At 39.3% G+C, this 26,504-nt stretch overlaps 1 protein-coding gene across 17 annotated transcripts in view; it reads right to left on the reverse strand.

Moving 5' to 3' along the window:
* Positions 1 to 635: 635 nt before the first annotated feature.
* The window catches only part of nrxn1a (neurexin 1a), a 1,705,359-nt gene continuing 1,679,490 nt past the window's right edge, over positions 636 to 26,504 (reverse strand). For 15 of the 17 annotated variants that reach the window (XM_069931396.1, XM_069931400.1, XM_069931399.1 and 12 more), the window contains one exon: positions 636 to 4,041. In XM_069931396.1, coding sequence (XP_069787497.1) covers positions 3,737 to 4,041 — 305 coding nt within the window. In that variant the 3' untranslated portion in view covers positions 636 to 3,736. The remainder of the gene's footprint in view (positions 4,042 to 26,504) is intronic. The other 2 variants (XM_069931390.1, XM_069931386.1) reach the window with 1 other exon arrangement.

The raw sequence follows: 26,504 nt of genomic DNA on the forward strand, positions 1-26,504 counted from the left end.
GGCATTGTAGGGTAATGGTTTGCAGATATCGCCCCCTTAAAATTATGTCTCAAATCTTTTATGCTCATTTCAGAAAGGAGATGGAGTTCACTTTAGTGTCACAAGCAAAAACGTTGATTCTCATGATTTTGATCAAACCAAATTTTGAAATATTATTTTACAAAACTTATCACCATTTTTATGTTTTTATGTACACCTTGGTGTCCAATTCAAATTTGTCTGTCATTTCCATCAAATTTTCAGACTGTATATAAGAAAATGATTAGGTAAGGCGGCATGTACCATTTATCTTCCTTTCTTGAGAGCAACTATTTGTATTATAATAATGTTTAAAGGTTTCTGTTGTTATATTTGTGGCTTAATTTACTATGACAATAGGAGGATTTTGCGTGTGTGTGTGTGTGGAGAGGATGACAAGAGAGAAATGATCAGCACCGTTCATTATGGAAATATAATACTAAGTAGTGAAGTTCAAAAGTCAGCAGGTGCTCAAGCCTGAAATGTCAGTAACGTATCTTTTCCTTCTATGGATGTTCCTCCACCAATTCTGTGTTTTATTTAATATTGTTACTTGTAAGAATGAATTGTTCTTCAAAATGTGAAATTCAAAGAACAAAGGAATGTACATCACAAAGTTTCTATTATAAGAAACGTTTTATTAAAAAAAACAGTAAATTCCACTGGCTTAGCATTTTCAATAATGGTTAACTTGGCTTTTGCAACAAATTTTTTTTAATATTTATCACACAAAGCACTTGAAGATGGGGCTTCAAAATGGTTTTGCTTGTTTTATCTTGACTGAAATGCTTCATTCATAAGTAACATTTCATACAGCTTCAAAACAAGAGTTTGCCAAAACACAACACATTACAGTACCAAACAGTATCAATCTAAATGAGATTTGGAAACTGCCATGCTTGGGGCTGTAGGTAGTTTAAGACATAGGAAAATGTTGCTCCTGTGTAGCTAGTAAACCAAATTGTTGACTAAGAGGATGTAACCATCTTGGCAATATGAATAGCTTAAAATTGTCCAGTTGTCCAGTGCTAATTATTTAATATTTTCTACAAATTTAAAATTTGCTTTTTAAATTTCTGACAGCCATTTGTAGTGTACTCAGCATTGTATGAGTGCTTTTAATAAAATGATTCATAAAAGTAAACAAATACTTTTATTCCATCGCTCACAAATACTAATGTGTAATATTAATGACCATCATTTGGGTCTTATTTATACACCTTGGCATCATCAGGACAGTGCATCTTAATGACAGATTTCGACTCTGCGTAAGGTAAGATTCTACTTGAGAGCTAAAAGTGTCAATCCTGTCTATCAAGGAGCTCCTCATTAACTACTGAACTATGGCTGCTTGATGGAATTTTCCACAGCTTCATTGGTTTGTGCTTGGACAGTGCAGTTGTTGAGAAAATGATGGTTGACTCCATTGTCAGTGTTACTTGTAAACTAACCCATGTAATCTCTTTCTGACACCAATGGAAACATAAAATATTATTTGACATTTTTAATTTCATAAATGTTGATATGAGCAAATACAAGGTGAGAGGGGAAAGATTGAAAAGGGACCTGAGGGATACCCTATTTTCTATATGGAGCGAGTGTAGGGACAATTGTTATTCTCAAATGAAATCTAGACAGGTACATGCAAAGGAAACATATAGAGGGATTAGAGTCAAATGACCTATTTCTGTGTTGTTGAACTCTGATTCTCTGCATTTTCCCCAGACCAACTGGAATTGGCTTTAATTGTAACCTTATTCTAGTTGAATAGAAAATGCATGTAAATAAATTCTAGTGTTTTGAGTTAAATACACTTTCAGGGATTCCATTTTATGGTTATGTGTTTAGAAATTACATTATAATCATATTAAATGGAATATGTTTCAGTTACATACAACATTGTGATTAAGGACATTATCTGATATATTCTCCTTTATTCAGAAAATGACTATTTTCAGCCACTTAGAAGGTGCCTTTCACTCCAAGGTAGAAACAATTCTCAGAATGAATTTTGAGAAGATGAAATGTAATAGAAATGGCTTGTGCAAAAGTGAGTATCTAATGTAATTTTAGAGGTCACTGAGGTGACTCCAGCAGTTGGCAAGGAGACCATTTCCAATTGAATGCTGACACAAAATACAATCGTTCCTGTTATGTTGTGGCCCCTGCTGTTTAAAGCTAGTTTTAAATTCTTGCTTTCCGTTTGAATATGTGAACATCTATTTACCTTCCAGGAGGTCTTTAGTAATTCAGCTGGTTTCCCTTGAAGTGCACACATAGAATCTAATATATTCTCTTTGTATTTGATATGAAGTACATTACAACCAGGTTTATTGCTACGAAATCACTAAAAATAATATAAAGAGTTCTTAAGATCTAGATATTTTAGTATCAATACATAGGGCTCTTCATTTAAAGCTAGAAAATGAAAGACCTTTAATGCTTTAATGTTAAAGCTTTCAACTGGGTGAAGGATATTTTGAAGTGAAAATAAAGATAATGAAGCATAATAGGAAGAAATAAGCAACTGTACTTTCTGCAGTGATGCGGTAGATATTTAGGAAGATTTCCTTGTACCCAAGCGTGTTGACAGTCAGCAACGTCATTGTGCAAATTAAGGAATGATCAGATTTTTAAAACATTTATTTTTCCCATTTAGAGAAAATGTTAAAAAAAAGTGAAATGATTAAGACGTAACAAAGATTTCATTGTATTAGCCACCATTTCAGTGTAAAACTTGCTTTGTTTCCTACGCAACAAAACCTCAAACAGAAGAGATTACTGTCTGAATTACAAAAATGCAGCTAAATTATATTTACATTCACATGTACCTCTCTTACATGTATGGTAGACATTCATTACAATGAAAAGTAATAAAAAGTTTGAGACTATTAATGGTGGCTGCAAAAACATTGCAGATCTCATCAACAACTTCAAACTTGTCTATTCATAGCTACAGCTATAACATTGCGTTTACCAAAAAATGTCTGGATAGCAGAGATATTTGCATTGTCTATACAACAGGCTATAAAACATCACTCATCACAATCCAGAAAGCACATATACATGTTTGTATAAATGTATGTAATAACATATTAGCGTGCATGAAAATTTTCAAATGATTGTATCTATGCTCTCTTTTATTTGTCTATATCCATGCCTTATATTTCCTGTGGATGAAATTAAGGCATTCTTACTTCTTACAAACAGAAAGGGATTATTCCACTTTATACTATTTAACATTAGTCTTATGTTGGAGCCAGCACTTAATCACAGGTCTCCCATGGACTTAAAGATGATTTAAACCCCATTGATATTGAGGGTCGGCTAACTAACAAAGTTTCTTGGAGAAATGAGACTTCTGTCACATTGCAGAATTGTTTAGCACTTTGGCTGAAAACTCATGGTAACAGGTAGATTCTCTGTGCAATGTTGTAATACTCTTCTTGATGAATGCTTCATGCTGTTGTCTCCACAGTAAAGTTCAGACAACGAGAAGGCAGAGCAAATGAAAACACTGTGAACAAGTAGGAGACTTCAATCAGCTTGAAATGTTAAAGCTTACTTTACAAACTGTTGTCTTTCCTTCCTGATTATGTGTACTGTCTCTTATCCCATGTGCTTTGCAAAAAGTAAATCTCAGTTTTATCGTGTCTTTGATAAAATGTAGTTTTTTTTTCCTTCTAATTTTACAGGCTTCCATCTTCCAAGTGTTTGATCAGACGTAGTACTCTCTATCTTTATTCTTCTTATTTTTGCTCAAATTTTTGGCATTGTTCACCTGCTTCTCTTTCACTACAGCCCCATTGGACTGAGCGGAGTTACTGATGTAGTTTCTGCTTTCATCCACATGGTAGGAACCTTCGTCCCTATTCCTGTACTTGTACATGGCATAGAGGAGAATGAGAATGCAAAGAGCAGCTGCTGCTACAATCCCAACCACCATTCCTGTGGTGCTGCTTGACTCGCGAATCACTTCTGCTGTTCCTGGAAAGCCTCTACCACCTGGTACGGTGGGGTTTGCTGTGGGAAAATCAGGAAAGATGGAGGAATTAATTATAGAACATTTGATTTTATGCCATTAGTATAATTAGAACAGTGTGAGCAACAAAGTGCAATACAGAGTCTGGAAGGGGTGTCAAGCCACTGTTGATGTTTTTTGGCTTTCAATTTGGGACTAGAAGTATGGTTACTATTGGCTTCTGCAGGTGGATTCTCTGGTAAGAATGCACCTGAAGAAGAGGAAGCGGCCCTTTGATTTGCCGTTCAGGTGGCAGCGCTAAAAGCGCAGCGCTGGCCACCTGAAGGGACAGCTGCACCAGGATGCACACCTGAGCGCACTCCGGCTACTGTCCCTTGGGCTGTCAAGTTAGGATGGCTGGCTGTCAGCTGGAACAGTCAGCGCGGGCAATCAGCGCGAGGACATCCCCTGTGGAATGTCCCCACACTGATCGCTCTGCCCCTCCTGGCAGGGAAGAAGGGGGCTGGAGCGGCCGGCGGGGGAGAAGGGGACTGGCCGGAACAATGCCGGTACCCAACTCGAGCGCTGTACTCACTCGCCGGCTGCCCCAGCCCCCCTTCCCCCTCGCCGGCCGCTCCAGCCCCCTTCTCCCCATGCTGACAGCCCAGCCCCCTTCTCCCCCGCCGGCTGCTCTAGCCCTGCAGTCCCCGCACTGACAGCCAAGCCAGCTGCCCCTGCCCCGACGTCCTGCGCTGGGGTAAGGGGCAGCTGGGAGAGGAGCTGTCAGGTGCTCGCCAGCTGACTGTCATCCCGAATGCAGCCGCTTTTAGGCGGCTGCATTCAGATGGCTGGGAAGACCACTATGCTGTGGCGATTATCCCTCTTGGAGGAGGGTTACAAAGCTCGCCTCACAGGCGCCTCCTGCACATTCACGTGGCCTCCCGACAACTGCATATTGCCAAAATATGTGGCTTTATAAGTTGGGCAATTGGCCACCTGAAAGTCCCTTTTAAGGGTTTCCAAGTTCTTTGTTAGCTCTGCCCTTCTTTTGCCAGGTGTTTGGTACTCAGAAGTAACTATCACCTGCTATTCATGATTAGTATTTTTTGTTAATTACCACTAAGGGGATAATTTGAACTGAAACTCTTCCATTGAGATGTTAATGAATGAACAATCCCATCACATTAAACAGGTTAATGTTTGTTGCACTGAAAAATCACCTAAGACATCAAAATAATGACAGTTTTCTCTTTTCAAGAGCAACAAATCAATATTGTTTACTTAACAGAACCTGAAAAGTATGTGGTAAATTAATGAAAAGATCAAAGTCAGAGCGTTTAATGCAGTGGTTCTCAGCCTTTTTCTTTCCCCTCACATAACACTTTAAATAATCCCAATGCCATCAGTGCTCTGTGATGAGTAAGGGATTGCTGAAGGTGGGATGTGAGTGGGAATGGAAGGTTATGAATCACTGCTCTAGGCCCAATTGTTACTGAAATATTTTGCTTGAGAAAAAATATCTTTAGCCCATTTCCTTTGGAGTTATGAAACCGTGCACATAACAAGTCAATTAGGTACAATTAAAACAGTGGTTTTCAACCTTTTTCTTTCCACCCACATACCACCTTAAGCAATTCCTTACTCATCACAGAGGACCTATGGCATAGGGAATACTTAAAGTGGTATGTGAGTGGAAAGAAAAAAGGTTGAGAGCCACTGGTAATGGCTCTGGACCTGTACTTATTAGTGTCTAGAAGGATGAGGGGGACATCTTATGGAAACATTGAAAGGGCAAGATAGAGTGGTGGGAGAGTTTAGGACCAGAAAGGACAGCTTCCAAATATAACCATATAAAAATTTGCAGTATGTAAACAGGCCATATGGGCCTTTCTAGTCTGCGCCAATTTACGTGAAACTCCACTAGTTCCACCTACCCACTCCCATGCCCATAACCCTCCAATCCCCTCACATCCATGTACTCATCCAGCCTCCTCTTAAATGACAGAATTGGCCCTACCGCTACTACTCCTTCCGATAGATCATTCCACTCAGCCACCACTCTCTGAGTGAAGAAGTATCCTCTTATATTACTCCTAAAGTTTTGCCCCTTGACCTATGACCCCTTGTTCCAATCTCCCCTTCTCTCAGGGAAAGAGCCTATTCACATCTACTCTATCTATTCCCTTCATAATTTTAAATATCTCTGTCAAATCCCCTCTCAACCTTCTACGCTCCAATGAATAAAGTCCCAGTCTACTCAAATTTTCTCTGTATTCAAGATACTACAATCCAGGCAACATTTTTGTATACCTTCTTTGCAACCTCTCTACCTTATCTATATCCTTCCTATAATAAATTTTAAAAATGTTCATTTTGAAAAGAGGGTAGCAAATCTGTGGAATTCTTTGTCACAGGCAGCTGTGGAAGCCTAGTCATTTGGTGTATTTAAAGCAGAGGTTGCTAAGTTCTTAATTAGTAAGGGCATCAAAGATGATGTGATTTCATCAGGCATGATTTGAATGGCAGAGCAGAAAAGATGGGTTGAGTGACTTAATTCTACTCTTAAGTCTGATAGAAAGATTCTTAACCCACAATGGTACTCACCATTCCAATTGTTTATTTCAAATTTCATCCACAGAAATACACTTTAATATGTTTAAGTTACCTAATGTTAATGAAGACTTCTTTGCTCAAATGTGAATAGTAACATTTTATCTAAAAGTATTTTTTTAAAAAAATGCTCACCATTTGAGTCAGTCATCAATTGCCCCCATGATTTTGCATGAAGGAAAAAATAAAAGAAAATTGTCAAAGAATGGTCTTTAAACATCATATTTGTTTCTTACAGTATAACAGAAACAAGACTGTACACTATTGCAGTTTCAGATTAGAAAGGACCTAATTCTCATGTACCTCAGTAAAAGTTGCCAACATTGTATTTCGAACTTGAGTGATGGGTTGCAAGTGGAACCTTGCGCTGCTGCTTCACTAGGAAGGATTCATTCTAGAACTACACACCAGTAGTATCACTAAGATAGGTTATTTTAATTGATTCACAGGTCAGCAGCAACTTTGCATTTCTGAATGCTGGTTGAAAAGTCGTGGATCTATTTACCCGTCAGGTGAAGTATAGAAGATTAATCCTTTCTCACTGCCTCCATCACTCTGACCCCAACCTCTTTCATAGCCTTCATATTTGAGTGCCCATGTCCGGGTAATAATAAGGAAAAAGAATCCCATTATCAGTCTCATGGTGGGGTGGTGGGGGGGGGGAAATTTCCCTTTAAAATGAGGAAGGTCCAATTAACATATGACTCTTGGAAACCCTTACACATATATGCAAGTTACAAAGAAGAAAGTGAGCAGTTACTTAACACAAAATAAAACCAGTGTGCACTTAAAATCATTCATTTTAACAAATCTTTGTTCATTAAAATATAATGTTGCCCTTGAAATGCATTATGAAAGTCTGCAGATGCTGTGATTGTAGTAAAAATACGAAGAAATGCTAGAGGAACTCAGCCAGTTTTATCAGGCTCAGCAATGTATCTTTGTCTCCTAAAGCTGCTGAGAAGACCAGCTGAGTTCCTCCAGCATTAGGGTGTGTTTTTAACTATAATCCTAGTGTCTACTTGACTTTCACTCAAGTTCATTTGATCCACTGTGAAATCTCTTCAAGGGATGCCTAGGCTGAAGAAATTCTTGAAAAAGGGCTCTGGCCCAAAACATAGGCAAAATATTTTTGTCTCCTACAGATGCTAAATATACTGGTTGAGTTCCTCCAGCATTTTGGTGTATTTTTATTGAAATGTATGATTGTATTTAAAAACAACAACAGATTAAATCTATCTAAGGTGTGGTCAAACTGTAATTTAAAAAGGTACAGGAAGACAAGCCATTCTGATGTAAAATCTAAATTATTTTGAGAGGTAAAATTTTACACTGGTATGCACAATTAAAAAGAAACAAAGTACTTTATACCTCCCAGGAGAAATGCTTTCCTCAACCTCAAGCCATTATCATGCAAAGTCGGGAATTTATATATATTTTCTGGTCACCTGTATACCATGTATACAATATACAATCCATATCTCTATTCTAGCTGGTTGTCACTTTGTTCATAAGATGTTAAAGGACAACAACACAAACCATTTTTTGTTATTTCCAAAATTCAATTATTTGAAACATGGAATCTGCCGTTTTAATTGAAGAACATTTAAAAATTCAGTTTGGCATAAAAATCATTTTCTCCATAAGTTACATGAAGAGAAAAACAACAAAGTAAATCCTGCAATCTTTTAACCATGTAATTAATAATAAATATGCACAGAGATTAAAAACAAAATAATTATTATTTGGAGAATGATCAATTTACAAAACTGCCAGTACTGCGCACACTGCACTCCACCTAAAATCTCCTTTGCACAGGCCCGAGGATATGTCCACGTCCTCCCCCTCAAATAGCAGACGTGGACATACCCCTCCATAAATCTTCGTCCGCGAAGCCAAGCCAAAGAGGAAGAAGAAGAAGCCTTTCAACCTATCGAAGATTGGTTTTCATTATAATGAAAGCAATTTTTATATAATACTCCAGAAACTAATTTGTTTCCATTCTAATAGCATAATATGCTTAATCATAAAACTCTGAGTTAAGTCAAATTGCTAAACCAAGAAGATGGCTCAGATTTATCAATATTCAGTTTAGCAAAGGCTTCAGGTTCATTTCAGTTTTTATATGTATTTCAACTACTGAATTTCATGATGAAAACAAGATGTACATTACATCAGGAACATTAATCCAAGAGTACATTAATGTCGAGGACAAAGCTATAGGAAGGCTGGTTCTAATAACTCAGGCCAGAAAGCACTTAAATCATGGGGTACCTTCACTTTTGTGCAAGGTGTGCAGTAAGAGATGTTTGTTCATACACTATACCCAAGTTTTTGCATGGAGTGGTATAGGTCTAATACGATGATTTTCTTATAAAGGCCTTTCCTCCACATTGAAAATATTGATGATATTATACTGTAACCACTAACCAATTTATGAACTGGTGCCTCAAAATAAGTTTCCACACTTGGCACTCAGGAGCTGAGTAGACCACATAACAGGAAGGTGTGATGCTAGGTTTTTAGGAAGCCTTACTAAAGCCCAAATAGACAACATCCACTGCCTTCTCCTCATCAACCTTTTTAGTAACCTCCTCAAAAAACTCTGTAAAGATTTGTTAGACATGATCTACCACATACAAAACCATACTGATGACTCCGAATCAATCCTTCTCTTTTCAAATGGTTGTATGGAACACTTTCCATTAATTTACCCACTACTGGCATCAGACTTACAGGACTCTAATTACCAGGTTTACTTCTGGATCCTTTTTTGAACAGCAGAACAACTTGAGCCACCCTCCAGTCCTCCGGCACTTCCCCTGTGGCCAGTGACATTTTAAATATCTCTGTTAATGCCCCCACTATTTGTTCACTAACCTCCCTCAGGGTCCTAGGGAATATTTTGTCAGGACCTTGATCTTTTTCAATATAGCCAACACTACCTCCTCATTAATCCTTATATTATCCATGAGCTCCCTACCATATTTCTTCACTACATATGTTGCTACATAAAAGACACTGTTTGGCCTGATAAGCTTCTCCAGAATTTTGTGTTTTTACTTAGAATAAAGTCTATATCTGACCTGTTAACATTGAGCACTGAAATGAATAAAGTATCTTAGAAGCAGTAAATAATGACTGTGAGCAGTTCTTGCCACATTGATGTGGTACCATTCATTGGCTTATCCTGACTACTTGCCACTAAAACAAACTTTGATCAGTGGTATGTGTAATAGGAGAATGATCACTGAGTATAATCAGCATTACAGGTGCTAGAAATTGGAATGTACACTTTTCACATTTCAACCAAGTGCTTTCTGCTTGTCAAGATTAGCAGCAGGCAGCATACAGCAGTGAGTGATTTGATCCAGCCAACATAATTCATGTTTTACACATGATTTCAGAAGAAATTTGTAATGTACGATTTTCAGTAAAAATATTTGAGGTACCAATGTTGTTTACTATACGTAAGAAAAGCAGAGGCGACAACCCTACAGGGAAGGTGACCACGGCTCAGTGGCTCTGGGACCCATACAGGCTGCGGGTGACTTGCGATCGGCAGACCTGCGTGGGCTGCTGGAGGCTGCCTCATGGGAACCAGCTATTGGAACCAGGATTTGAGTAGGTGCTTAAAGCATGAAGGGCTCTGAAAGGGCCTTGGGCACCAAAGGCTTCTTGAGGTCGTAGGTTTGGATCTCGAGCTCAGGATGCCGATTGATCGAACAGGAGTCTGTGCTAAAGACTGTGGGAGCGCCAGAGGCGAACCCATGAACACTTGGTGATGCTGAAGGGACTCTCTTTCTCTCATACTGTAAAGGGCACCAGGTGACATTAATGGCACCTCTTTGTCTGCTTTGTGCAGGCTGAAGGCCATTTTGTGTAATATTGCATGACAATAGAGGAATCTTGAATCTTTAAAGAAAGGAAGCTGGCCAGTTCAATATGAAATTCATTGTAAATGGGATTGGAAAAATCAAATGAGTAGCCAAAGATCTGGCAAATGAACAAAAAAGTGGGAAAATGTACAATTATCCACTTTGGAAAAGAAGTAAAAATCAAGTATATTATTTGAATGGGGGATTACAGAGCTCTACATGTGTCTGAGTGTCTGAGTGCACAATCAACACAAGGCTAAAATGCAGGATTAATAATTAATTAGGAAGGTGGATAAAAATAAGGATGATTTTTGTTTATTGCAGGGAGTTGCAAATACAAAATAGGTTGGTTTTTCTTCAGCTACCTCACTTGGAGTGCTCTGTATAGAACAGGCTTCCTGACTTAAGGAAGGATGTAAGTACATCAGAAGGCCCTTTTACAGTGAAAATTAGCGATCTGTAGAGATAGGTTTCCTCTGCCTTTAAGACACTCCACTTACCTACATAAAAGATTGGCGGGTCCAACTAGATTCAGATTCCCTCTGCCAAGGGTGGTAGTGTCAGAGGGAATCTGGATCTAGTTGGATCCTGCGTAAAAGGATTGCTTTAAGATGCACCCCACTGCACTGTCACAGGATGGCCGGTAGACAGTGCTCCTCATGTTGCCTACCTGCCCCACTCCCTCATGCCACCCACTCCGGACAGGACTGCCAGGCAGTAGGGCTGACAGGACAAGATGAAGGGGAAATGGAAGCGAGTGGAGGGGAATGGAGGAGGAAGGGAGTGGGGTGGCAGGGCTGTCAGGCAGCAGGGCGGCTGCAACTGTGCTATACATCTTACCCCCTTTTGCCCTGGGAAGTTGGTGCACGGCTCTAGGTTACATAAAAGGACTGTCCTCTACATAAAAAGTAAATTCACATTTAAAAAAAACTTGACCAGACAATAATGCAGCTTTTGAGCATTAAAAACCCCTAAAGTTTACCATACTAAAATGTGGGGTGGGCAGGGATGGCCTATATGTTACAATATTGAGAACATTACAAAAAAATAGCAAACTTGAATGAATATCCTACAGAGCCTTGAAAAATATAGATTGGAGAAGATTCTTTATGTGGGACAAGGAATAAAGAAAATAAAAAATCATCTCAACTGAGGATGATAAAACTTGGGAACTCTCATTCAAAGGTCAAGTTCTTTAAATATTTTTGAGGTTGTTCTCAAGGACTGAAAGTTTGAAAGGGACAGAAAATCAAAATTAATGTGGAGTCTGTGCTGTAATCAGCTATAATCTTATTTAAAGGTGGAGAAGGCTTGAGGGGCTGCTCCCCTTCTCCTAATTTATCTATTGTTATTATTTCAAGAAGATAATGAGCCATCTTGGAAGACTCCTGGGGAACATATCCCTCAAAACTACCCACCCACCCACGCTGCCGGTCTCTCACCTGGTCAACTCGTGCTGCCGTCTCTCTCCCCACTTGCCAGTTTTTGGAGCTTTCTGGATTTTAGACATGCGGATAAAGGATTTGTGTTACTTGTATGTTTTCCCTGACTCAAACTGAGATCCTGCCAATGCTGAGGGAGTGTTGTTGATTCTGGTTCAGCTAATTTCATCATGCAATAGTGAGTTAATTATGTGAGTAAAATGCTTGAAATCTCATTTACTGCCAGGAAAATTATAGTGGACCCCACATAACAAGAAACGACAATACAAACAGTACTTGGCGAAGCAGAGGAGAAAGTACCGAGAGGGAGTGCGGCAAAAAAAAATGCCGGGTAATCACGAGAAAAAAACTTTTTCTTCCGCCCTTACACTATGACAAATAATACAATGGAGCTTTATGTTCCTTTGGAATTAGCTTCCATTGACCACACAAAGCCTGACCAGTAAATTCACCAAGGGAGAAATGGATGAAAGTGAGAGAGTTTATTTCAGCCCAATAAATTGTCAATTTAAGGTCTGTTTCTGTCTCCTTGACACAGATTGAAATGTGGAAAATGGGGATCAGACTATTCTTTGTGAAATAATTCATTTGAATAAGACAAAGCTCCTCAACATCATTGCCATACAAGCCTTACACTTTGAAGCCTGATGGATTATCTTATTAAGATGTATAAAACATCATGCCCACTCATGTTTGACTTTTGAGATTTTTTACATCACGTCGGTGGGTGGAGACAAGTAAAATTAAATACCATTTATTTGAACAGACTGCAAGTATCAAAACAAGTATAAGACAATCTAGTTTAGTGGAAAGGTAGAGATGCAGCACTGCATTTCAATTATGCTGCCCAGTTTTTCACTCTTAAAATTAAGTCCAGGTTAAAAAAAATGTATTTGTAAACGAAAATTGAAAAGTGAGATTAAAAAGATTAAAGCAGTTTTGGGGAAAAAAGTTTTAGTTAGTGGGATCTTTGAAATAGGATTCATGACTTCCAGTGGTGATGCAATTCAAATATTTGGAATCAGATAAATGCAGAATTTGGTCACAGAATGAGCTAGAGATTGCAGAGCAACTCTGCAGGCTTTTTGCTCATTTATTTTCACCTGCATATCAATACACTTAGGGAACTGAAAAGGTGCATTGATCCTCTTTCATTTTGCTCATGTAACATAACATATTAGCAGTTAGCTACATAAAACAAAGGGTTAAAAATTGCTTCATGCTCCCTCAATTCTCATTATGAAGGTGATTTTATGTTATGTGTTTTCATGAGCTGAAATATTAAAGGAAATGTATCTTCAACTGTAAATGGGTGAGTTGAGACAAAGCTTTGCTCTTAAGTTAGTTATAGGGCAGCAAAACTACACTCTCTCAAGCTGAACCAATAGGAGTTGTTTATTGTTTTGCAACTGTTCTGAAGTAGATTTGTACTAATAAATCTAGATAATATAGTTGGAAATCAAAGACGGATAAAATAAATTAATCTTATAGATGTTTCACCCTAGCTACACAAGCAATGTTTCATGATATTTACCTCAGAGGATCATGCAAATCTCTCCCCCCTGAAAACTTTCTACATTTCCTGCTACTTAGGAAAGACAGCCAACAGATTGAAGGACCCATCTCACCCCAGACAGATTTCTTCCTCCCATTGGAGAGGTGCAACTGGTGCTCTATAAGCCTTAAAGGCAGTATTTTACCTGCAGCTATCAAGCTGAATAAACTTCACAGCAGTGATATTATGCTACTCTTACAAATAGCACTGATCATTTCCCTCTCACATTATACTCTGTAATTATGTCCTTTGTATGGCTGTGTGCATGTTACTTGCTAGACTGCTCACTAAAGAGCTGTTCCCGCTGTGCCAGGATGTTGCGTGAATAAAAGGTCTCATGACTGGAGGGAGAACATACACTTTTATTAGCTAACTGAGGGTAGGGTTGTACAGTGGTCTTCAGAGGGGCTCAGGGTTTAGGCGGGAACCAGGGTTATATAGGGGTAGAGCCAGCCATCAGCATAACACACCACCAGTAAATCTCAGTTCACTGCACTGGTAAAATGTGACAGTGAGATAGAACTTGAACGTTGCAGGCTTGGAAGCATAGAGCTGCAAATACTTGCTCCTTACCTATCCACAAAGGGTGCACTCATCTTGATCAAATTCCCAAGTGATAATGTGCTCATTGACATTGTGCCCAAGCTGACTGAATAAACCCCTATCCATTAGAATGTTGCCATAAAAACTCAGTTAGCTAAAGCTGCTGCAATTTACCAGTTAGTCCCAAGGAAATTCCAGTCCTTTACCTTTTAATAATCCAGACTAATTAGTCAACATATTTCAACTGACTGAATATTTATAACCAATATATTTCCCCAATTTATGCAAGAGATCCTGGACTTTACTATTTTCAGCCTTGATGTGTGCACAAAAAAATGAGTGAACCTTCGTCACTAATAGGTTAAAGTAAGACAAGTCACCACACTAACATCATGATGGCCAATGTGGTTTCACACGACTTATGGCTCAATATGTAAGTGTCAATCCTTATCTTTTGAAACTGAAATATGAGAAATCACAGAAGAGTAAATATAAAAGTAAAATCTCGTCATTTGCAAATTCAATTTAATTAAAGTGAAAGGTAGTGCTAAAAGCATTAAGTTATATTTCTCTTATTCATTATCTCATTATATCCTACTTAATTAGTTTCCAAGAACAGTGAATTAAACTAATTCATATATCCTGAATTAGACATATTATAATTTCACAAGTTACTGGCTTCTGGCCATTAATGATGAAACGTTGTGTTACAAGATTTTATTAAATGATATTTTTAGATGACACAAGTGCAGGAGAAGAAAGGCGATCAAGTAAGGTCACCTGATTCATTTGGGACATTGCCCATTCTACCATGGTAAAAATCCTCTACCATGTATTGCAGATGGAAATGTCCCACCTGGAGCTGAAATATTCATTGGGTCTGTTTCCAAATCACTGCCATTGAACTGATCAAAATTAACAACCTTGTTATTCTTAGATGCCAATTGAGGCATTTAAACAGAAGGCAGAAGAATGCAGATTTAAATATACAACATTACAGCACAATACAGGACCTTTGGCTCATGATGTTGTGGCAACCCATATAATCCTAATCCTTCCCTACCTCACACCCATAACCCCCTATTTTTCTTACATCTATGTACCTACCATCCCTGGCAATGCATTCCATGCAACCACCACTCTCAAAGCATGATTTTCATATAAATTTTCCTCTTCACATGTCCTCTGGTATTTGCTATTTCTGCATGAAGGAAAAAGTGCTAGCTGTCCATCCTATCCATGCCTCTCATAATCTAGTATTCCTCCATTCCTCTCATCATTTGTCAGTCTAAAGAGAAAAGTCCTAGCTTTGTTATCCTTGTTCTCCAATCCAGGCAACATCCTGATAAATCTCTGCACTAACTCTGAAGCTGCTACCTTCTTCCTGCAATGAGATGACCAGAAATGAATGCAATACTCCACGTGTAGTCTCATTAGAGTTTTACAGAGCTGCATCATTACCTCAACATGCACCAGCACATTAGCCTGTATTACACTGACCACACATTCACCAAGGTCCCTCTCCCTCATAAACACTAAAGCAAAGTATTAATTTGACCACCTAGACTCCTCTGTCACCAGGCACATGTTTCCCCCTTTATGCTGAGGGCAAGACACAAGGGTGTTTAAGGTCGGAGATTGGGATGTTTAAAAGATGTCCAGGTATGACCTATGGAAGGCCATCTCTGAAGCAAAGTGTCAATTCTGGAGGAAGCTAGAGACAGATATACACCAGCTATGGCAGGGATTGTAGGCCATTGCAGCCTACAAAGCTGCGATGCTTCATTACCCGATGAGCTGAATAACTTTTATGCCTGCTTTGAGAAAAAGAACCAAATTGTGCCTAATGGAATTCCTGAAAAGGCTGAGAACCCTGTGATATCTGTCTTTGAGGGTGACATCAGGACATCATTCAAGAGGGTGAACCCTCGCAGGGTGTCAGGCCCTGATGGCATACCTGGCATGATACTGAAAATCTGCACCAACCAACTAGCTGGAGTGTAGGTTCCTACCTACTTCAAAAGGGCGTTCATCAACTTGCTACCCAAGAAGAGTAGTGTGAACTGACTCGATGACTACCACCCAGTAGCACACACATCTACTGTGATAAAATGCTTTGAGAGGCTGGTCATGGCCAGAATTAACACATACCTAATCAAAGATCTGAACCCACTGCAATATGCCTATTGTCACAATTGCTCCATGGCAGATGCAATATCGCTGGCTCTCCACTCAGCTCTGGATCACCTCGAAAACAGAAAGTCATAGATGGACTATAACTTCATCGACTACATCTCGGCCTTCAATACTATTATTCCCTCAGTGCTAGTCAAGCAGCTACAAACTCTAGGCTTCTGTAACCCCCTCTGCAACTGGATCCTCAACTTTCTCATCGGAAAACCACAGTCTGTATGAATTGGAAACAACATTGTCTCCTCACTGATTATCAATACAGGTGCACCCCAAAGATGCATGCATAGCCCACTGCTCAACTCATTATACACACATGACTGTGTGGCCAGGCACAATTCCAATGCCATCTACAAGTCTGCTGATGACACCATTGTTGTCAGCAGAATTACAAAAGGCAATGAGGAAGCGTACAAGGGGGATAGATCAGCTTGTTGAATGGTGTAACAACAACAACCTTGTGCTCAACATCAGCAAAACCAAGGAGATAATTGTGGACTTCAGGAGGAAGTCAGGGGAACATGACCCAGACCTCATTGTGGGCTTAATAGTGGAGAGGGTCAAGAACTTAAAATTCCTGGGTGTCAACATCTCCAAGGACGTGTCCTGAGCTTCCATGTTGATGTAATCACAAAGAAGGCTTGCCAGTGGCTATACATTGTGAAGACTCTCGTAAACTTCTGCAGGTGTACCATGGATAGCATTTTGGCTAGTTGCACCACTGCCTGATATGGAGGCACCAACACTCAGGACAAGAATAAACTCCATGGCCTGCGACATCGAGGTCATCATATGAGGTGGTGTCTTGAAAAAGCAGCCTCTATCCTCAAAGACCCTCACCACCCAGGCCATGCTCTCTTCTTTCTGCTACCTTTGCAAAGAAGGTACAGAACCCTAAAGACAAACGCTCAAAGGCACAAGGTCAGCTTCTTCCCTGCTGCCATCAGATTCCTGAATAATCAATGAAACAAATACTTCGCGCACTATTATTTCTTATAGTAATGCTGTAAGAAGGTTATAATATGAATGTTTACACTACGACGCTGTCGCAAAAAACACTGAATTTCATGACTTGTTCATGACAACAAATTGATTCTGGATTACGCATGTTTGTTTAAATGCATTGTGCCCAAGAACATTTTTATAAGGCTTTACCTGTTTTTCAAAATGCTCAAATAACTGTCATTATTGCATTATTCTTTTAGGAAGGGGAGGCCAAGAGACCACCCATCCATCTGCATTGACAGAGGTGGAGAGGGTTAGAACCTTCAAGTTCTTTGAACCCCACATATTAAGGTCTCTCCTGGAGTCAGCACATTAAGGCAACTGTAAAAATGACACACCACTACCTCTATGTTTTAAGGAGTTTGAGGAGATTTACCACATCATTGAATACTCCATCAAACATCTACAATACTCCATCAAACATCCACAGGTGCACTGTGGGAAGTATACTGGCTGCATCAAGGCTCACGTTGGGAATTCAACCGGTCAAGAACACAAAGCTCCAGAAGTTTGTAAAGACCCATCTCAAGCTCTAACCACCCATTCATCAATTTCTTCTCACTGTTACCTTCAGTCAGATGTAGAAGCCTGCACCTCTAGATTCAAAAACAGTTTGCTTCCAACAGCTATCAGGTTCTTGAACCTCCCTTTGTCACATTAATAATTGTCATCTGACACCACAAGAGGACTTTTTTGCACACTGATTGCTCTGAGTATTGTCTATTGTATTTACTATCTTTTTAAATGTAATGATGTGTACTAATGTTTTTTTTAAAAAACAAAGTACCTATACGAATATGAATTTTGGGGTATTGTACAATGTATTTGATTAATTAAATCATTATTATCATTTTCTATTCAGTACTGTTGAATTACAGAGTAAAATAGCATTCTGAAATAACAAACAGCACTGTTTCTAGGTCAGGAAAGGCTCATATAACTCACTTTACAGAAGGCTGACAGCCAAATTGAAAGACTGCACATTGAACAACTTTCCCCTTACCAAATCAATGGTGCTACTATTGAACTTGCATGGGATCAAACCATATTTTTGGTGGGATATGCAGATATGTCTGTGTTTCTACCTAACTCAGACCCGCTGTCTTATCTCTCTTTCATATACATCAACTACAGCATTATTACATCTTGCGCTCAAACAGAATTCATAACTTTCATTTTATTTGCTGCCAATTTCTGTTCTGCTCTCACTCTCACATTGTCCAAATAAGAAGAGAGGATAATTACAAATATCCATTACATGCCTTCAGATTCCCACTGGTTTCTTGATTACACCGCCTCCTACTTTATCTCCTCTTCATTCTCCCAGTTGCTCTGTCTTTGCTATATTTTTTTTCGTGACTTTACAGAGAGGTGCATATGAAAAATCTTATTTTTTATAAATTTGGAGCCCATACATGCAAAGTTTAGGGATAAATATGTAAAAATGTATTTCTGGCCTTTAAGACCTGCAATAATCTTCTTCCCTAAAATGGCTACATAAATACTGTAAGATCCCAATGTGTGAGCTGATCCTTTGTGCAATCCAGAATATTATATTCTTCTTTCTCCTTTAATTTTTTTCACATAATTATATATTATATTTCTATTACTATATTTTGTTTTAGTGGGAGGGGATATAAGAGGGATGGAGGCTTAAACCATTATGTAATCATTGTAATTTCAAATTTAATAAAATTTTGCTTATGTTAAAGTATATAATTACATGAATGGAAAAATAAATAAAATATTCAAAAAAACCTCCTTTCACCCTGAACTGTGGCTTTTCCTCTACTACAGTTATCTGAATCCTTGAGAGCATTTCATTTATTTCCCACATTTTGCTCTTGTAGCCACTCCTCTGGACTACAGGATAATGTGGCCCTGATTCTTACCTTCCTTCCACCATTTCCCAAATTCAACAGATCATTCTTTACAATTTCTTTCCTCTCAGCATTTTGAAGTAACCATTCCCATGTATTGATTTGTTCTTCTGAAAACAGCAACCATTTCCTGACTTATGGTATTTTCCATGCAACTGAAGATGCCACAACTGTCTTTTCACCTCTTCCTTTCCCACCAAGCAGGGACCCAGTCTTTCCAGAAGCAATGATTCACTTGCACTTCTAATCTTGTGTACTGCATCTTGTGCTCCCATTGTGGTCTCTTCTACATTTGAGAGACTGGATGCAGACTGGGAGATCGCTTTGTTGAGCAACTCAGCTCTGTCCGCCACAAGAGCGTGGTTGTCCCAGTGGCCATCCATTTAAATTCCCCATCCCATTCCTTTGTTGACTTGTCTATCCATGGTCACATACAAGACCAGACTAAGACCACCTGTAAATTGCAGGAACAACACCTCATCTTCCAACTGGGCACCCTCCAACTGGATGGCATTTGTATCAACTTCTCTAGCTTTCATTAAATCTCCCCCCCCCCCACCCTCACTTTCCCGCTTCATCTCTCCATTCCCTGTCTTCTTTTGCACAGATAGGATAAATTCTTACCTTGTCCCTTATCATGTTCAATTAAGACCTTTTGTTGTTCTGGATTCTTCCCCCATTGATTGAATTCTGAGACTTCCTGCTTCTGGCTTATTCCTTGAAGAAGGGCTCAGGCCCAAAACATTGTAATATACCTTTCTCTCCTATATATGCTGAAAAAAAAATGGCTGAGTTCCTCCAACATTTTGCAGTTCTTTGGGAGCAGTTGCATTCAGATCTGAGCCTCCTGTAGCCTGTCACTTTAATTTTCCATCCTATCTCTTTGTGGCATTCTGCATTCTTACAAGTCCCAATGAAAGATTAAGGAACATCTCATCTTCCATTTGGGCACCATGCAGCCTTCTGGACTATCACATCAGATTCTTCAATGTTCCTCTCTCTGAACTGACCTTCTCTGCTGTAAACCATCCATATATAATAAAGGATAATTTTTCTCTCTCTATTTACACAGTCTGATCTGCTGGGATATTCCACAATCTTGCTATTAGTATCACCAAGCATAGAAAAAGAAGCATTATTGTCCTGAAGCTGGCTTTATTTACCCATTTGGCCTGATCTCCTATCCATTCCTCCCACCACCATTTCTTTTTACAAACAGCCTCTGACTTGGAGCTTTAAATCCATTTCTCTTTCTATAAATACAGCCTGATCTCCTGAGTGTTTACAGCTTATTCATTGTTTCAGATATTCATCATTTGCAGTTTCTTTTTTAATGTTCAAATCGAACAACTACCATTATTTTATCTAGTTTCATTTAAAAAATGGCTATTCATGAAATGTTTTCAAATTGACCATTTGGTTAGCGCTGTATCTGCAAAATATTATCAAGGTCTTGATCTTGAATCTATAGCTATTCAACTAAAACCAAACTGTTGCTGGGAGGTAGCGATTCGGATCTAAATGTTAAATAAGCAATTCTGTGGCATCTAGTTGGTTAGGATTTCATGTTAAAATGTTAGTAATTTTAACATTTCTTTCCTACAGATTCACCTTTTAGTCTGAAATACAAAAGGTTCCCTTTAGAGGGTACTGCAGTTCATGGCAATCTATCAGCAACAGGTAAAGATCTGATACAGGTGTCTCTCTCCACCATTCTGGAATCGGGGATCTGATCCAACCTCGCTTTTGATTGATTGAGGGCAACAAAGGTCCATCCCTTCTGAATGGTATTCATCCATCTTTTAGGATTGACTACCTCATGTTCAACTGCTGTTCACAAGGTGTCTTTCTCAAATGATCATTGCTAGAGAAAAGGGTATGCCAGTCTCTTCATGTTTAGCAATGAATTCATCAAAGCAATTTAAATGAAATAAAATCAAAATTAAGTTTTTGCTTATGGCTTGCAATGTCAGACTAAAACGCAAACCTTGCAAAACCTTTTAATCCTTTATCTTGCCACCTATTGAAACATTTCATCTTGAATTAATTATTTTCACTACTGTTGGTGCTCTAACAAGATCAACCAGAATCTGTAAAATTATTCCTTTATAATTTTACTTTTAAGCATATCATTTATTTTTTTTAACTCTGAATAAAATATCAAGTGCTTTGGACAAACTAATGCAAGTACTCAGTCCCTGAATATTCTTTCATGGCTGATTTGTTTTATGAGACAAAAGACATATTAATCTACCATCAGGATAAGAAGGATGAATTTCATTATCCAACCACAATAAAGCAATTCCACATGCTTTGCCCTCTTTCTACAGACTGGCCACCACACTACATACCAACACTGTTACTTTTTTTAGTGCTTAGCCAAATATTCTTCCATTTCAGGCTGTTGTTGCAGCAAAACTCCGCAACAAATCTGATGTCAATTATCTGCAGTAATCGATTGCTTCATTGCATGTAACTTCATTAACTTCAACAGACTGAATAGTAAGAGGGATTACAGTAGTAAAATAAGTAGGGATAAGAGCATGACCACCATTAGAATTCTCTCATGCTGAGAGCCTGCAATTTCCATTTTCAGACTCTTCTTCAGATACACACTTTGAACTGTGCAATTTCAGAAGCCACAAGAATACAAAAGGACACAGATTAGGTTACTATATCTCCAGCTACAAACATGAAATACTGTCAATCCTACAAGTGTTTACTTGGTCTCCTTTGAATTCATGGAGTATTTTAGCATTTTAGCAATGATATTTCATAATGCCCCTCCCTAGCTTCAGAACATTTGATCTTCAAAATGTTAGTTAACCCTCTATATTCCAGAACCAAAAAAAAACAAAACTGCTGAATAAATTCCGCAGGTCAGGCAGCATTAATAAGTAACAAGTTAATTTATTGTGTGCAGACCCATCTTCAAAATGTTTTGTGAAACTTGTCTGTTCTCCCCACATATGCTGCTAGGTCTCCCGACTTTCCAGGATTCCTTTCATTATGGTCAACTTTTTAACATGTATTCCTTACACCAAAGAAGTGGATACATCTTCCCCTCTCCTCTTCTGTAGGGACGGCTCCCTCATGACTCCCTTGTCAATCATCCCCTTCCACATCCCTTGGCACCTTCCCCGGTGTCTGCAGGTGGTGCCACATGTGCTCACACCTCCTCATTCACCATCGTTCTGGGCCTCAAACAGTCCTTCCAAATGAAGCAGCATTTCACTTGTGAATCTACGGAAGTCATCTACTGCATCTGGTGCTCCCGTTGTGGTCTTCTCTACATCAGAGAGACTGGATGCAGACTGGAAGATCTTTTCACTGAGCACCTTCGCTCTGAGTGCATGACAGGAATATCTCAGTGGCCAACCATTTCAATTCTGCACCCCATTCCTCATGCACTGCCAAACTAAGGCCACCTGTAAAATGAAGGAGCGGCACCTAATATTCCATCTTGGGATTCTCCAACTGGATGGCATTAACAACGGCTACTCTAGTTTCTGCTAGACCACTCCTCATTCTTCCTCTCTTCCCTATCCCTCTTTCTACTTTACTCCAACTCTCCATCCCCTTCCCTCTCCATTCACAGAGCCATCCTCCTGCCCCTGCTTGCTGTTGTGCCCTCCTCATCCACCTCTTGCCTGTGGGTGAGTGCTCCTCTCCCATGCCCCTAACCTCCACCATTTTATTCAGGCAGATGCCTATATTTAGCTCATACCTTGATGAAGGGCTCAGTCCCAAAATTTTGGTTATGTATCTTTATCTTTGGTATATAAATAACGCTCTTTGATTTACTGAGCTTTTAATTCAATCATGGTGTCTCCAGACTTTTGTGTTTTACTCTTGGATACAGCATAGCACCCCAGAACATACAGAAATTGATCTGTATTACACAAATCTTTTTCTTTGTTAGCAATATGTTAAAAATTAGGGAGAAAGCAGAGTTGGTCGGGATGGAAGAAGTTAAGTCAGGATCCAGAGATGGTCATCAGGACTGAAGTGTATATTGAGTGAAGCCCTTCATCTTTTAATTTCTACTGGTGTTTTTCAGGTTAGGAGCATTAGCTAGTAGTGTACCCCAGGGACAGTCCTTACCTCAATTATTTACTGGCTATATAAATAACCTAAAATAAGAAGCAGGATGCAAGATTTCCAAGTTAATCCAGGCCACTCTGCAAGAATATGGATAGATTATGTGACTGAAGAAAAGCTTGGCGACTGAAGTTCAATGAGGGAAAGTGAGGGGTTATCCTCTTCAGTAAGAGAAATCATAACATAGATTTTTAAAAAATCTATTTTAAACAAGATTGCAAATGAATGAAGTACAAAGAGGTCTTGAGCATATCTCATGAAAAATTAACCAGTAGGCACACAAGAGTGCAGGAAAGGTTTACCAGGATGTTGTCGGGACTTCAAGAACTGAGTTACAGGGAAAGGTTAAACAGGTTAGGACTTTATTCCCTGGAGTGTAGAAGAATGATGGGAGATTTGATAGAGGTACACAGAATTATGAAGGTATACACAGAGTAAATGGAAGTAGGCTATTTTCCACTGAGGCTAGGTGAGATACAAACCGAATTATATGGGTTAAGGGTGAAAGGGGAAAAGTTTAGGGGGAACATGAGGGGGAACTTCTTCACACAGAGAGTAGTGAGAATGTGGAACAAACTCAGCTGAAGTGGTGAATGCGGGCTCTATTTTAACATTTGAGAAAAATTTGGACAGGTACATAAATGCAAAGGGTATAGAGGGCTACAGACTGGGTGCAGGTCAGTGGGATGAGACAGAATAATAGTTCAGCATGGACTAGAAAGGCCAAAGGGCCTGTTTCCATGCTGTAACGCTCTAAGGTTCTAACTGGCCATGAAGCCAAATGTCACATTAGCTTTATTGCAACTGGGTTAGAATTTAGAATTTTTAAAAAGTTCTGGTCCAATGTTTAAGCATACTGATAGAGGCCACATCTGGAGTAGCACATACAATTTTAGTAGAATTGGAGGAAATCCTAAGGAGATATACAAGGTTAATTCCTGTGATAAGAGGACAAACAGGTTGGGTCTGTATCCTTTGGAATTGAGAAAAATGAAGGGTTACCTTATTCAAACATGATTCAAAGAGGAGTTGATAGGGTAAATACAGTGCAAAAAGCCAATTGCTGGAGGAATTCAAAGTGTCAGGCAGCATTATCCGTGGAGAGAAATGGACAATCACTGTCTCAAATCGTCACCTGTTCATTTCCCTCTGTGAATACTCCCTGAACTGCTAAGTTCCTCCAACAGTGTTTATAGTTGCTCCAGATTCTAGCATTTGCCTTCTTTAGTGTTTCCACTGTAGATGTTGAGATGTTTTCACTTGAGGTCACAAACAAGATAGCCATCATTTAAAATTGAGGAATATAGAAATTTCTTCTTTGAGAGGTGAAATGTTGGAATTGCCTGGTGCAATAGTGCGGATCTCCCAGAGGCTACCTATTTCAGGTCCCTTCCCCATTCCCTTGTGACATGGCTGTCCATGATATCATGCTCTGCCAGACTGAGACCACCCACAAATTGAAGGAACAACACTTTATCTGGGCACTTCCAACTGGATGCCATTAACATCAACCTCCAGTTTCTGTTAGCTCACCTTTCCCCATGTCTCCTTTCCTGTCTAACTCTCTCACTCTCTCCTTTTCCCTTTGTCTTCTTTATCTCAGCTCTGACTTGCAGAGCTAAATCCCCCCTCCCCCAATCAATTCTTACCTTTCTTCTCCCCAGGCCTCCTCTCCATAACCAATTAACACCTTTTATCTGTTGATCTGTGCTCCTCCCACTGCCCTTTCTTTAAATTCAGGCACCTACAGTGTTGTTTCTTTTATTGTAATAAAGAAACTTGGGTTATTTTATTACCACTATACTTTATTAGCTATAATACACATGATCTCGTGGATATATCCATTTTGAATCCACTCTGAGCTGCAACAATTCATCTCTGACTTTCTAGTGGTCAGGATTATTACTAGCACTTTATCATTACATCCCTTTTCCTTGAGATGTTTAGTCTACCAACATGACACACTAATACAGTATTCATTTCAATTTAAAGTTCAACACAAATGTAAACACAAACTTCAGCAGCACAAACTTTTTAAGTGCTCAGCTATTTTTCTTTTAGTAATTCAGTCTGTCAGGTGCTTTGATACCACGAGTGGATCATTTTAACACAGGTGCTGTGTCAGCTCTGCTGGTCCACTACTGTGTAGTACTAGTGGTGTGTTCTCTGTTGCTGTGCAGGTTGGATCTTCTGCATTTGTCTGTCCCTGCAGAGTCTCTTGCATTTTCAGCAGGCTCTTTCGATTCTTTCTCAGTTTTTGACCCTCCTCTGTTCTGACAGTGGAGGATCTTGGATTTACTTCCTCCAGAATAGTGGTCTTTTTGTTCCAAGGGTTGGAAACACACCAGGCAACTTCAGCCTTTGGGGCTGCTTGTCAGCAGCTCAAAATGAAGCTGAGCAATGGCTTCCATTCTGGGAAATGCAAAGCAGTTCCAGCTTCATGGGGGATTATGGGTAAGGAAGACAGCTATTGCTCTGCCACATATTTATGATAGGCAGTGAGTGCTTTGGCACCAGTCGCCCCACCTCCATTGGCTCCAGAGGGCACTACAAGGCACCATTCAACATGAGTGCGACACAAGAGCAGCCTTTTAGGGCTTCTGCATTAAAAGTAAGTTAATAATTTTCCATCCCCACTTATAGCTGGTCTCCAGGTGGAGGCTTAACATGAAAAGGCCTTATATGAACTCCTTTCTCTGCTTTACCATTTGACTGTGGATACAGAGGCCTTGGATGTCACTTTGCAAAAATCATACTCTTGTGCAAAATTCTGGAATTCTCTACAGCTGTAGCATGGTCTATTGTCACTGCAGACAATTTGAGGAATTCCATGTCTTGAAAAGATTGATTTCATATATTTGATCGTACAAGCAGCAGACATGCTAGGAAGCAGTGCAATCTCTGTATAGTTAATTTGATGGTCAATAACTAGCAAGTAATTATTTTCATACATGTGGAACAGATCAGTCTCAATTTTAAGTCATGGTTCCACTGGTCCATTAGTTAGGATCATGGATTCCTTTGTCTGCTTTGTATGATGCTTCAAACTGGTCTCACAGCTTGAAACCATCCTGTCAATGTCAGCACTTATCCCTGGCCAATAAACAGCAGTTCTGGCCCTTGTCTTGCATTATTCCATTCCAAGGTTCCCCTCATGCACACTTTTCAGCATCTCTTGTCACAGTTATTGAGGAATAACTCTGCTCTGTCTGAGTAGAAGCCCTTTGACAACACTCAGCTCACCTCTGATGCTGTAGTATGGCTGATATTCACCTCTAGGCCATACCTCATTCAGATTCTTGATGATTTTCTGTAGAAGTG

Source organism: Narcine bancroftii, chromosome 4, assembly GCF_036971445.1.
Source record: "Narcine bancroftii isolate sNarBan1 chromosome 4, sNarBan1.hap1, whole genome shotgun sequence".
NCBI lineage: Eukaryota > Metazoa > Chordata > Chondrichthyes > Torpediniformes > Narcinidae > Narcine > Narcine bancroftii.